Raw genomic sequence first — 14,941 nt, forward strand, 5'->3', positions numbered from 1 at the left:
AATGAAATGGTGTAGGTGTAAAATACCTTTATTGCCATTTATTTCCAAATAACCCTGCTAAGTTGCCATGGTTTAGTTACTGAAAGTCAGCTTGCAATAAATATATATACTTTTACCTTATGGTGATTGTAAAATAGAATGCGTTATCTCGAATTTTAGTTAAAGTGTAAGCTAATTCATTTTACCACGCGTTAGCACAGGAAGAAGACTACACATGGTAGATGTTAGTGCTGCATGTTGCAGTGTTAATCCAAGCTCCTAATTTACTGGTTTTGGAATGCTTCATTTTACTGATTTAAAACAGTATGTTGGGATTTCTTGCAACAGTAATTCAGATTCTACTGATTGACTTTTCTAATAGCACTCACACAGAAAGGGTTAGTTTTGTAATTTCCTGGAGCACAATGGTGAGCAGTCTTTGAAAGTTTAGGTTGGGTGTTAGGTGGTGGTCTCTTCATTCCCAGTATTAAAATGAAGACCAATTGCTCTGTGTAGCTGGTATCTTAATTTTAAAAACCATGTTTCTATAGGTACTAAAAAATAATTTTAAAGACAGCTTTACATGCAGGGAGTTGCTGTGCACAATCTTGGGAAGCTGCATAAGTGAGAAGACAGCTAAAATCTTTGGATGAAGTAAAGAATTTTGGAGGTAATGTATATGAGGAATCTAGAGTAATGGATGTCTTTCTGACTATACTTCCAGGCTTCTCCAGTGACAGTGACCTGATCTCTCTGACAGTTGATGTAGACTCTCTTGCTGAGTTAGATGATGGAATGGCATCCAACCAAAGTTCTCCCAGCAGAGCTGTTGGCCTTTGCCTTACTTCTGAACCCCCAGTACAAAGCACACTGGCACCTGAGCAGGAGTGGAACAAACCCGAAGGAGAGAGGGAAAGCCATAGTTTGTTTACTGGAAGCTTAAAACCCAAGCCTGGCAAACAAGATTACTTGGAGAAAGCAGGCGAGTTGATAAAACTGGCCTTGAAGAAAGAGGAGGAAGAAGATTATGAAACTGCTTTCAGCTTTTATAGAAAGGGGGTTGATCTGCTTCTGGAAGGTGTTCAAGGTATGGATCTTCCCATTAGGTTTGCCTTACCTTTGGTTATATGTATTTGTTTATGGGGTTTCCTTGGTTAACATCAGCTTACTCAGGTATACGAATTGCACAATGATGTGTGCCTGGCTTTCATGTGCTTGATAGGTGCTGTGCATATGAAAAAGAGAGAGAGAGAAAAAAATTTTTCTGAGACTGAATGATAATTTAGGGTCTCATTTTCCAAGTGCCAAATCTCCTCTTTTAAATTTGCGGCACAACCTTTAACTTGCAGGTAAGCAGCAAAGTGCTCCATTTCTGCCTCCTCCTTTTTTATTACCTAGGCATTAATTAATATGTGGCACTTGCAGCACTGTTGAAACATTATTTAATTTACATGGTTAAGTGAGGATTAATTATCCCCATTTTACGCATGGGGAGAGGCAGACTCAGGTTAACTTCCCAATCACAACAGGATTAGAACTATTCTTGGCTCACAGCCTTTTGCTTCTTCCACTAAACTGTTCTTTTCTGGCTAAAGGATGCATACAAACTTGCATGCCTACACTGCTACAGAACAGGATTATTTTTTTTTCAAAAGACTTCTGTGTGTCAATGTATGTCTACAAAAGCTGTTGTTAACTGACCAGATGCACCTACATACAAATTTCTGTGGAGTCTCCTTGCACCTTGTCAGTCAGGGAACAATTTTTTCCTCTTCCATCTCTAGCTCTTGAGGATCAAGAGTGATAACCTCATGTATTTGCATTTTGTCTAACAATGGCTTAAAACTATAAAGGACAGGAAAAGATTTGTTCTTTCCTGGAGTGAATTCAGGGTCTGTGTATTGTGCTTCTGTCACACACAGATCAAATGAGTAAGATTAGAATTGTGGCTTTGTTTGACGGTGTACAGCACAGATGCATTATGCTGTTCCAGATCAGAACTTCAATGCTAATGTACCAAAGCACACACAAACAGGAGCCTTTGCTGCATTTCGGTATAATGCATGTCATGATGTCCCTCTGAACAGTTCTAGGAGTAGAAGTTATTTGCTGAACTGCTTTAACAGGGCCTGGCAAAAAATAATGGACAGGTTACTGATGAAAGCTAGAGGTATGGGCCAAGGTACGTGCATAGTCTTTGCTTGAAGGGTCTTATACTTTTTTGGCAAGGGTAAGTCCACCTCTTTCAAGTCCCAGTGATGTCAGTAGGGTTGCTGCTTTGCTGCCTGTTGTGGCTTTTCAAATAGCATCCTATCTTTCCTTAAAGCCCATGTTGTCAAAATGCTTTTCATTCCTGATGATAAATGTGCTGGCAGTCCTTCTGTTGGAGAGCCTAGCTGTTCTTTCTTTGCTAATACACTTCTTCCTAGATGGGTGTGCCATTCAGTTAAGGTCTTCTGAAGAATATCCTGTTTTGTCATAACCGCTGCTGTCTTCATGCCATGATGCAAGGCTGCCATGATGCAGTTTTAAACTGACAGTTCAAGTTTCTGAACCTTATTAAGCAGTTTTAAACTGTTAGGGCATGAACACAAGTCAGGCTATTGCACATCGGTTAAGCTGTGGTAAGTATGCATGCATGCTCGGGTTGTGGCAGCGGTTAAATATGTTGGCTTTGAATCCACAGTAATTCTTATGGTAATATGTTTACCTTAAAGTTGTGGAAGGCTTTTCTTTCATGTGTTGTGGGTGACTTGCTCAACTGATGCACGCTCACTTGTTAAACTAGAGTGGGTTGAGCTTTTTACTTGCATTTGCTAACATTTCCTCCAAGGACTTTTGCTTCTTTCCTGTTGGCAAGCTACTCATCTGGCTACCTCAGATGACTGCTAATCCTTTTCTCTCACCCACTGGTGTCCATGCTTTTCAGGCAAGGAAAAAATTCAGTCTTAGGAAAGTATGATATTCTGCCCTGTTTCCCTGATGCCTCTTAGATAGTACAGTGGGGGTTGTTAATAAATTTGTAGTGGTGGTACCTCTGTGTGTGCGCGTGCAGGTGGAGGTGTTTCTGATGGCTGAAGAGGTGTGTAGTCAGCACCTGCAACTTCCATGCAGTCTCTTATATTGCATCTGTACAGCACAGGAGAGGGAATAATGGGAATGAGTTGCTTTTTAGCTGGCATGTTTTCCCTTGGGAACATAAATATACACAGGCTAGTTCCTAGCAGTCAGCTCTTCTTTCTCCTTTCTCTCTGTTAGCCTGCATGGCTGGGAAGGTGGAAAGCAAATGAATGTTCCTTTTCTGCTGGGCGTTTATACTAGATTTGGCTAGGTGCAGCTGATTTTGTGTCCTGTTCTCTTCAGAGCTTCTGCAGGCTGGCAGGGAGACACTTTGGTGCCCTCTTTATAGTGACAGGGCTAATTAAAATGCCTTCCTAAAACACATGCCTTCTCAGGATCAATGAGGAACGTAACACCCCCCACTCCCAACCCCACCCGCACCCCCCCAAATAACTCTGTAATGCACTTTTTGATGTAGCTACTTTGTGAAGGTGGTATGTTTGGCATTGGTATGTGACTATTCACTGTATGTTGCAATGAAAAAAACCCAAACCCTTAACCTAGTCACTTCAGCTATTTAAACACCCCTGGTTATGTATTTTACATGGATAATAATGAGCTCCCTTCAAAGATAAGGATGGTGCAATTGTTACAAAATGCCTCTGGTCTTCTGTCATTGCTTATTTTCAGTCTATTTTGCATAATTAAACTTTGGTAATATCTGGAAGTGAAGCACAGTGTTCATATATACTTACACACGTGTAAATGACGTTACCTTTCAGTGTACAGCCATTGCAGAATGTGTGGCCTCTAGAGTGGAGTGGAAGTGGCTTTTGCATGTAAAATGGCAATACACATTTTTGCCACGTGGTGGCACCAAGAAAATAGAAATTGACACCTAAAAATTGGACTCGGGAAATGTAACCAGTACCCGGAGGGAGGGGAAACCAAACATCATCCCTCCTCTGTGTTAGAAACTTTTCTCAGAATTACCTCGGAAGTGTGAAGCCACTAAGCTGGTTAGATGTATCTGAAATGTAAGGGTGTCTCTGTTGCCAGCCGCTCCTTCAGGCTTGGTACAAGATCTCCTTACTACTTAAGGCTGCCTTGTCAAAGTGCTGTACCAGTAAGTTTATTACTGCAATTTATAGGCTTGTGTTTAGTTTGAAGTAGCTGGCTTCCGTGAAGGTGGTTGGAACACACTTGAGCCTGTTATGTTCCTGATGACTTTCCATCTCTGAGCTGATGGCACTAATGCTAGACGAGGCAGATGTTGCCTATGATTACACCAAAGAAATGTCTATCTTGACTTTGTTTCCAGCTGTGTGTGCATGCTCTCAGAAGTATGGTGCTGTTAATTATACTGTGCAAGGTGCATATGTGTTTTGCTCTGCTAGTATCTTGCAGACTTTTAGTATTAAATCTTTTAATGTCCTATTCATAATCCTGACAAAAGGCCTAATACACACATAACTTGGGGAATGAACGCTGTACGCCCCCTGAGAGGCTAGTGTATACCTTGGACTCTGGGCATCTGCTTTTTATAAATCTTGGGCCTATTTCTGCTCCATACGTGCACTTAATATTAAACACATTTGTCAGTGGGAAGGATAACAAATTCTTGGACGGGCGGTAGAGCCCTTGGACTGCCACCGAACTACCTGTAACTCTTGTACCTCCCTGTTTCACTTATACCAGAGCTCCCTCGCATGCAGTGAGAGGGAATAGCTGCCATAATTTCTTTCTTCTCTGAATATGTACTGATTCTGCTGCCCCTCTCCTGTTTTCTGGCATTGCTGTGTGCAGGATTTTGAGGCTTTTGGGAGGCAGGTATGTAAGGGTTGTGTAGGATGGTTAAACAATTCTTCAGGAGCTGATACCATCTGAAATCTGAATCTGCCTTTTGGAGCATATTAAGTATACCAATGGATAGAAACTTTGGCTCACATCTGTAGCTGTTCCTTTGTTTTGCTAGCATGTCAGAGCACTTTGAGGTCAATGTGTTGCTTCAGGCTTAGTGATGGAAAAAAATGCACTAATCGATAGCAAGCCACCAACTTCTAGGCTGGAAGTTAACTGTTTTATGTGAAGTAGTGCTTTCCCTAACTTTGGCCTAAGGTGTAGTTTATGTTAGGAAAGAATAGATCAGGAGGGTGAAATTATGGAAAGAGTTTTTTGTAGTAAAGGAGGGAGTTTTGTCTGTATAAGCTGCACCTCTTTTTCCAACTCCAGCCATTCTCAAGTTATATCCATTATGGGATGGGCTGTCTGAGCTGTGAACAGAGTTAACACGATTGCTTATTGCTGGATTTCAGTAACTTCAGACACATGATGAAGCAAGAACACTTCACAATACAGTGAGTCTAATTTATGTAGAACAGATCCTGTACTTTTCTATGTGGTTTAGAAAGCAAACATGTTCGTTGCTGGTATGTTACCTACAAGGCTCCATGTCACATTAACATCTGAAGGGAGGTGATCCATTTACTCTGTTAGAGATTTGGGGTGTTTTCACATGTGTAACAGCTGTGGCTGAGCACAATGGCTATTTGTTTTAGGGGGCTGGTTCAGCTAGGCAGCATGGACCTTGTTGCATGAAGTATATGGTGCCTCTTAAGTCACAGCAGCCGCGAACTGTTTTCCAGGTATGTATCTGTGTTTTACACTGGGTATCTACAACTTCTAGATAAGCTGCTGGTGTGTCTTTGAAAGCAGGCTGTGAATGTCAGTTTTGCACTGCTTCGTGCTATTTTAATGATTATCCAGTAAACAGAGCTGGAACAAAAATTACACAAATTACTGGAACCTTGCTAAAATGACTTTGACTTTTAACCCAGAAATGCATATACAATGAAATGCTGGGAATACTTTGGAGAACTAGATGATATTTTTGGATATACTGAAAACAAACCAACTTGTGTCTAATTACTGGGATTATGATGGGCTATGATTTGAACTTGTGGTGGAGCCAGGGATGCAAACAGGAGCATGCTTGACAGAATGCCAAGAAGACAGTACTTTATGAAAAAGGGAACAGTCATGGCTATTCCATGAGTGCATTTCTGGCTTGCAGAGTGAAAAGCATCTTTGCTTGTTCATTGAATGGCACACAAGAAATGTGAATATAAACTTCTGTTATAATACAGTAGCTATTTTAAATTCCTTTCACTTGGTAAGTCCTCTGAGTAGTGTTTCTTACGGAGAGTAACAATCTCTTAGGCGGTTTCTGAGCTACCCAGCAGCTGTGCCTGGTTGGAGCAACAGACCTGTTTTCTGAGAAGATGCATTGAGGTGTGAGCTGATGTCTGCAGGGAAACCCTTAGAGTTGTGATGGGCCCCACAGGGAAAGGTTAATGACAGGGTGACTGATGGAACTGTAATTCTCCCCTCTGCCCTGATCTCAGACCTCTGTGCTCCTATAGTGTATCGTCACTTGCCTTATTAGCTGTTGTACGTTTACACTTCCACTGAGGCTGTGGAAGTGTAAAGACAAAAATTTCCTGCCCCAATTCCTTCCGAAGGAGCTGAAAACTGTCTCTGTTTCCTGCTGTTGGACTGTGATGGTGTTGTAGGACTGTTTGGGTTGGGCTTTCTAAGCAGCCATACAGAGTGCTCCCTCTCTCATAGTGCTTCACACAACCTTGGAATCACAGCTGCTGTTTCAGAAGGCTAGATGTTTGGACAGGACTTGTCTGTAGACAAGCAGCTAGATTAAGAAAGGATGTTGGAAATACTATGGTTTGCTTAAAAAAAAAAAGTCATCTAATCCCATTGTACCGCCAGTGATGCTGAACCCCATGCTGATATGGGCTATGAGCTGTTCATAACTAAAATGTGTTAGCTTGCAAGCCTATTGCAGGCCACACAGATATTCAGAATGTTAGTGCTATAGGATCCATCACTCTGCAGTAGATGCTGGATGGATCACCCTGAGTGATGTTATTCCATATGCAGAAGTCCTACATTTAGACACTTCATCGTGGCAAAGCAGTAAAATGCAATGTGTGCCGGTAAAGTATGGTGGAGTTGGTTAATGTATAAATACAATCAGATTCAGCTATGTAAAGGAATACTCATTCCACTTGAACTGCGAGACTTCGCTGCACCAAGAGGCTGGTAAAGGTCTGGGGTTTAGTACCTGTTGCACAGCTTAGAGCCTTACAGTACATGTTAAGGTGAATTGTAGCAATACCTGTAAGCCAACATGTAGGGCGTGATGCTGAGATGACTGAATGTGGTGGTTTAGCATGTGGCTGTTAAAGAACGAATAAATATGTGACGAGGTGCGTCTTAAACATGTTCTTTCTTCCCTTTTCTGGGGGAGACAGCTAGCTGCATTGGCTTGGTGTTGATCTGACCTTTCCAAGATTTCGGAGTCTGTCCTTATAGCAGCTTCTTGCCAGGTTGCTGCTTATGCCCAGCCTCTTTGACAGACATTCCTGCCTGCACAGCCTTTTATCTCAGCTGTTGTTAGCCAGCACTTAGCTGCAGCTATGTGCATTAATCTTTTTTTTGACTGTTGCTATGTGGGGTTTCTACCTCCCATCAGAAGACCTGGTGGGGTTGCCATGCTTCTTCCAGCATTCAGTGTAGACAGAACAGACTGATCTAGGTTACACTGCAGCTTCTGTCCTTAGGTGAGAAAATTGAAGTCTCTGGCTGCAGAATTAAATGCCTTGGGCACTGTAGATGAATTGAGGCAAATTACTAGCTGGAATAGAAAAATTGCATAGATACGTTTAAGGGCATGATGCTGCATGATAATCAGTGCTCTGATTTCTCCACCCACTCCCCCACCAGCTCTTGCATATACAGCTTCTCTCTTTTCACATCCTTCTTTTCTCTCTTCCTGTCCTCTTTCCCTCTTTTCCTTTCCAGTATCTTAAAATAGCCTCTCTATCTTCAGAGCTGTGTAGAAGGACTAGTATAGGTTTGATCTCTACAAGGTCTGTCACTGGCTTTTCTGTTTCAGAGATTTTAGTGATTGCTCATGGAAAGATACCATTTCCCATAGTATTATATATAAAAGCACATATGAAATATATTAGTACTTAGATATGATACTATTAGATCATCAGGATGAATCTCATTACTGTTTTTTCGTGTCTTTTTTTTTTTTTCTTCTTTCTGTAATACTTTATGCTTCAAACTGCAGTAACTTGCTCTTACTTGAAGAGGTAGGTGCTTGTGTGTCTGCATTCCCTCTGCTCTGAAACAGGGAATGTTTGTGGTTACTAATTCTAATTTGGACTTGTCCTTTTATGTGAGAAAGAAGAGTGTAGAGAACTTGGAAAATCTTTTCCTCGTTTCTGTGGTGGTGGCCTGTGTAACTTCTTTCCATGCTCTGACTGTCAGTGGCTCTCCTCCTGGGGTGCTTGCATTGGAGGACTTGCTGTCACCATTTTGTTTCCTTATCTGTGCTAGGATGCCAGCACTTGTCCTTCTGTCATGCAGCACTCACAAGGTTGTTTTTTTTTTTTTTTTTTGCATGTGTAGTTTTACAGGGAAGTGTTTAAGAGTATTTCTCATACTGTGAATTCTTACTTTGGTTAAATATCTTGCAGTTGAAGACTATGAGCTTTAGCAGATGGATGGGAAGTTCAGCTTTTCCTCCCAAAAATGGTACGTGCTGTGTGACCATTCATTTTTTTTTTTTTTGCCAGATAGTCACACCAGCACATGACAAGTTGCCCCCCACCTTGTGGATTTAACATGGGAATTTCTCTATAAACAGATGTTTGTTGATTAGAATTTCTGGAAAGTTATGTTTCATATTATCTTGAGTGTTACTCGCTCCTGCTTTACTGGTCACTCAAACACATTTCACCCACAGCATTCTTAATCTATGTAATCTTAACTTTGGCACATATGCCAACATTTGTTTTTTCCAGAGAGGCATTTACCTGGACATTTACACCACTGATGTGTAACCTTATGTTTTCTACAGGATGCAGAATTGGTAACTTCATAGGCAGTGTAGATTTGTGTTTTGAGCAACCTGCAGTGAAGATTACGTATAAAATGTTGACATAATAGTTATGAGCACGCTGGGAAGCTGGAAGAAGATTTCTTATGTGTTCACTCACTGTCACACATTTGTGCTTCAGCATGAGAGGTTTAACTTTTAAGTGGCTTTTCTTCTTGGTTGCTAGATAAATGTGTTGCATTTAATAAATGTTGACTTTCTCAAAACGCTAAGGAAAAAAGATCATTTCAAACTGTTTTACCATAATGGGCTTCATGTTGGTCTTATTTTTTAATATTTACAGGTGGTTTTTTTTTCAGCTGCAGAATTTGGCCATCACCTCAAAAGAACTAATCATTATATATAGCATACTGGAGACGATGAGCTAGCTGGTTTATATCACAATTCCAAACTGCCACCTGCTGCTAGAATCTATAGTGTCTTTCCTTGATGCTGAAGTGTCCCTCTACCACAGCACCTGCCACATTTCACTTAAGTAATTGTTTGAAAATTAAAGGTTACCCACTCTCCTGTGAAAGTTGGTAGAGACTCATTCCAAAATCAGCAGCTCTCCCCCTTCCTGAAATAAATTTTGGGGTTATAAAACTGTGTCCAAAGTGGTCACAAATGTGTGCTGGATTATGAGCCGCATTGTCACTTATGGTGTGCCTGAGCTTTTGTTTGGCTAATATGGACAAAGGAGTCTGCTTCACATGATGTAAGAAGTGTTTGCCCTAAGAAGAACAGAGGTCCTCTTGAACCAATTAGGCAAAAATAACAGCTGGGCTACCCACTAATAAGGAAGGTGCTGCTAAACCTCTTTTCATTGTGAGAAGAAATAAATCTTTTAAGGCTTACTCCCTTGCATTTTTATAGAGAGCAATTCTTTGAAAAATTCAGCAATCCAGCTGGGTGATATGTGCAGGAAGACTGTGAAGAAGATAAAGAAACTTTTAAAAATAAAAAAGGTATTATAGCTGTTAGATTTGGCAATTATAAATGTTTCATTGAAGATTTCAGTATTTAGAGAAAGTTTTACTGTTTAAATTGTTAAGAACATGGAGTTTGGGGTTAGCACAACAGGCAGTCTCCCACAAGTTCCTTGTAGCCTGTTCTGCAAGAGGACATTCCTTCCTGGAGCAAATCTCTTCTGATATCATCTTTAAATAAAGGCAGCCCACATATATTTTTAGTAAGTTTGAGAGAAAAGCAGGAAGATTTAGAATATGGAGGTTACAGAGGATTGGGACAGGTGATGCTAACTTTTTAGCCTTACCTTTTCTGTGGAAATATCCACATACTGGTTAAGCAGCTAGTTAGGTTGGGAGTGTACTAATGCTGTCCTGACAGATTGGCTCTTCCTGAGGAAAATCTCTAATGCCCAGGAGGGGATGATTTGGAGGTGGTCAGACACAAAGGAGGGAAGGAAGGAATGTCTAGAATTCCTAGGTGGGTGCTATATACTGTGATTCACTGAATGTGGGATGTTGTATATGTTAGTGGCAAATGGTGACTACAGCTATTTTTGTTACCATCCAGTGAGATAAATGCATCAAGATAATAGTTAAGGACCAGAGCAAGTTTGACAGCTCTTCTGTACATCTGAGATGTGTTTTGTTAGTAGTACTCCAGATTGTTTGAGGGAAAAGGACAGATTTTTTTTTCCCCATGGTCCTTACTGCCCAGATTTTTTTTGTTTGGGTTTATTGGATATGGCCCCCTTTCACAGCTTTTTGCTATTAATATCTGAACATAAATAATTTTTGTATATGATAGAATTACAGAAGATTGGGTGCCTGAATAAACAGTTAACTGAACCGAACGCTTGCCACTTCAACAGAGTTAGCTAACCTCTCAAAGGTATATGTACTTTTCTGAGGTGCTGTGAGGTGTGAGTAGGAGACTTGAGTAGAAGACAAAAACATTGCTAGTTTCCCAGATGCTACTGCTACGTACATACTACGTGGAAATACTGCTTCTCTGCATTTTTCATTCAAATCACTGGACTATGGGAAAACAAGCAGGCAAGTCACAAGATGAGCTCAGTGGCACAATTATTTTGATATTTGTGGTTTTCCTCTATCAAACTCTCAAGATCATTTGAATGTTGTTAGGAACGTCTGTTTTGGTAAATATATTGTAGCTGAGCTGTCCTTAGAAATAAAAATTAAAGAACAAATTTTAAATTATTGGCTGCTGTCCTAATATCCTGGCTACTGTTACTTTGGTCAGTGGGTGGCCTGGTCAGCCTTTCCAAAGCCAATTTTCATTTTAAGATATTTTTATTTCTTTGAAATAGGCAAAGCCTTTGGAAAAATGAGGGAGCAGCCTGCTTGTGCTTGTGTAGATGAAGGCTTATACGTGCGACAGAGTAGCTGTAGAGTTTTTATATTCTGTTTGCAGTAATAGTAAACAGAGCATCTAAAATAACCACTTGCACATTGCAACAAACACATCATCATTTGCTTAAAAAGAGTTATAATTACAGTTGACGAAGCATGGACACCATAAAAAATGCATTAGTTTGGCTTGACACATTAATTACCTGTTTTTGCAGATGTTTTTATATATTGTTGTGTGAACAGTTTACAAAATAATTACAGGAAAGTCATATGGAAAATAAACTAAGTGGGTGGTTTCTTGCCTTAATATTTTCATTCATGTGAATCTGTGTGAGGCACAGCTGCTCTGTAGCAAATGCAGAGAGAGAAACGGGGAATCTTGAGGGGTTTCATTCTAAGGTCTCTATGATCAGCCTGGCTACACTTTTATATCTTGCTTTAGCAGTGTAGTTTTTAAACGTGTAAAATGACATTGCTGATTTAATCCCAGTGATCAGGAGTTGGGAGAAGCTTTGATCCTGATCAGATGAAACGTAAATCTAGTATCTAGGAAAATAAATGAAAAATCAATATTATTTTAAGCAGGATGATCTTTTATGAGCAGTTGTAAAGATTCATCAAAGGCTTTGACACAGTTTAAACATTTCCTGTTTGCTGCCATTTAAAGAAAAATGCCTTTCAAGTTTAAATTGTAATTAAAGAGAGATACCTCTTTCGATTATTGTGGGCTAACCACAGAATGGAAATAGGAGCTCAATATGCTCACACAGTGTTTAAATCAAAAGTTCTTAACTAGGAATAAATTAGTTGATTCTTTTGAGAGTACACTTTTTGCATAACTAAACCCACTATTCCGTAGCAAAATGTAATATTGCATTTAAAAAACATATGCTTAAAGTCTGCATCACAGCTTTAACATCTGTCAAATACGAGGATTTGTTCTAGTACTGTGTTTTAGTGATTTATTTGGTTTTAAGTGAAGAGTTCTATGACCTGAAATTCGACATAAATGCTAAAGATTATTTTTAGTTTAATGGGGTCTTTATTATTACTCATCACCCGGTGTTTAAGGCTTTTTAAGTAACATTTATTTATTTATTTTAAAAATGAATATCCTGCATTTCTTTACAGATTTTTGTGAGATATTGGATGTTTAAATGGGAATTTATGTTGGAATGTAGCTTTTTACCTTTTCTTGGTTAAACTAATGTGAAGAATATCCTATTTCCATAAATCTAATTCTCAAACATACAACTATTGAAGTATTCAGAGACTTAAACCATTAGTGATCTTATTAACAAATAAGATGCAAGAACTTGTTGAGTGAATGTTTTGTGACTCCACACCCTCTTTTATGGCTGAAGATTGTAATGAGTGAACATTTTGCAAATGTTATTTAACAGATTACTCACGAAGGAAAAGTAGAAGGAAAACTGAAATTAAGGTCTTGTGAAAGTAGGGAGAACAAAGACAGCTCTAAGGGGACTTCCTAGCTTGTTTGTGTTAATTACTGTAAAATTACTGAAGCATTGAAAAAAAGGCAATAAACATCCAAACTAAATACATATAACTAACAATTAAGCAGTAAGCTTGACTTTTATGACAGCCTTAGACAGTAACCTAGCAGTTTTCTACCTGTCTGCTTGAAGAAAATGCTGTGGCTGAAGAGTTTATTGTTGCTGTGCAGATGACTTGTTTTCCCTGAGTGCCACTTCGTGTGTCCAAGTGAATGTGGGCAATACCAGTGGTTCGGCACAAGAAAGTTATATGGAGCTGCAAGATTAAGTGGAGAGATGAAAGCAAGAATATTAGTCATGTTTTAAGAAATTGCAGCACACACTTATAAAATACTGTGTATCTATTCAGTTCTGGTAAAGCCAAATCCAAGTTCAAACAATTGAATGTTGTTGTTTTTTTTAATCCTAGATGGGAGTAAGACTGACAGTCTCATCTAGGGGAATTTCACGAGGAGAGTCCTGCTAAGTGGAGGATGATGTTAGAGGTGCTGGACCTGGTACAGTCCCCTCTGTCTTTAAAATGAGAGAAATAACTGTGAAATTGGTACATATCCATAATATTGTGTATTGAAAGTACACTGAATTTCTGACTGTCCAGCTTCTTCCCAGACCAAATATAGTCAAAGCTTTTTGCAGAGCAGGGCTCTGTGTGTCTGTCCAAGGAGGTGACAATCACTTTTCCTTCCTACTGTGAGGTGGATAATAAGATTTATAGTAGATCACTTAGAGCAGAGCTTGGGGTAGATTGCAGATCTCTTCTATTTACTCTTGGTGGAGTCTGTGTGGTGGTTCTGTGCGTTTAGGTAGTTTTGGAGTCATGATATGAAAGGAAGGGTGAGTCTTTATTTTATAACAGGGTCAAAATGCCATGGTCTGCTACTAGTCAACGTAAAGTGGAAAGAGCCTCTGCTTTATTCACGCTGTGATTCTAAGGATTGTTTAAAGCAAGAGCAGCGATTCATTTTCTCTTGTGTGGGGCGGGAGGAAAACAGCGGCTCTGAGAGCCTACAGCAGAGCTCTCTGAAGAGACCTTGTACTTCGTGTTTTTCATTGTTCTCTGCCATCTAGAAGGTGCTCTGGGAAAACTGAACAGTCGGACAACCGCTCCTTCTTTATTAAGCAGCTGGTTTTAAAGATAGCCAGATCTGGCTGACTGAAGGATCAGAGCAATTCCTCCTTCCCTGAGCTGCTGGAGAGATGTGGCTGCAGCTTACTGCTTCTTTGGGTCCTACCAGCAGTGAAGCTGAGTGCAAATTTCTGAGGGGGGCTTGCATATGTGCACACATACCCTGTACAGACATCAGATTGACACAGGCAGATGGATATTGCCTTTACAGACACCTGCGTAACCACGGGCAGCAGGAACAGCCCAGACTCTTTCAAACTATTTGCTGGTCAGGAAAAGACCTGCTCTTCAGGTGTCTCTGGTAGCTGGCCCCGAGGTCCATAGTCCAGCTCTCGGACGCTTTGTCTGACTTGCCTGCTTATCTTGCTTGAAACTTGTTGGCACACCTTATGCACAGAGAATAATGAGCACACTAATGCAGGAAACAGTAAGGAACAGATTTTCATAAGAAGGTAAGACCAATAGTGGTGGTCAGGTACAGGGCTCAGTCAGACAAGCATATTGACCAGCAGTCTGCTTATACACAATCAACCCATGAAATTCCTACCTCTGTTTTCTCATGCTTGTGCCACTCCTCCACCTTGACCCCTCCATTTCCTCACTGTTAATCCTGCCTTTAAACATCGCACAATGTCTTACACATTGCCACAATCCCCACCTGAAAGCCTCCCACAATGTTTTACGTGCAAGCATTTACACAGTAAGTTCTCCCTCAGACATCCCATAATAAGTTTGCTCTTTTTTTATGAGGCTCATTCTTGATAACCCACAATAATCCTGTTTTTTTCTTTTTCCTTTATCAGTTACCAAGTTTCTAGTTGAACTTCTTCAAGGTTACACTCAGAGGTTCCTTTCATGATCCATTGATCAGTGTCTTATGAGTTCTAGTCTTCGTTAATTGTCTCTGTTATCTGCTGTTGCTTAGGGTTTGTGTATTTGCATGTTTAATTTA

General features: G+C 40.1%; 1 protein-coding gene across 10 annotated transcripts in view; it reads left to right on the top strand.

Moving 5' to 3' along the window:
* Positions 1–14,941, top strand: part of RPS6KC1 (ribosomal protein S6 kinase C1) — a 91,236-nt gene that overhangs the window by 24,661 nt on the left and 51,634 nt on the right. For 9 of the 10 annotated variants that reach the window (XR_008734895.1, XR_008734893.1, XR_008734894.1 and 6 more), the window contains one exon: positions 704–1,066. Coding sequence is in view for 6 of the 10 variants with exons in the window: in XM_055725526.1 (XP_055581501.1) it covers positions 704–1,066 (363 nt within the window). In the remaining 4 variants the exon portion in view is untranslated. Of the gene's footprint in view, positions 1–703; positions 1,067–5,625; positions 5,685–14,941 lie in introns of those variants that run through there. The other variant, XM_055725530.1, reaches the window with a different exon arrangement.

The sequence above is a fragment of the Falco cherrug genome, chromosome 13 (assembly GCF_023634085.1).
Source record: "Falco cherrug isolate bFalChe1 chromosome 13, bFalChe1.pri, whole genome shotgun sequence".
Classification (NCBI taxonomy): Eukaryota; Metazoa; Chordata; class Aves; order Falconiformes; family Falconidae; genus Falco; species Falco cherrug.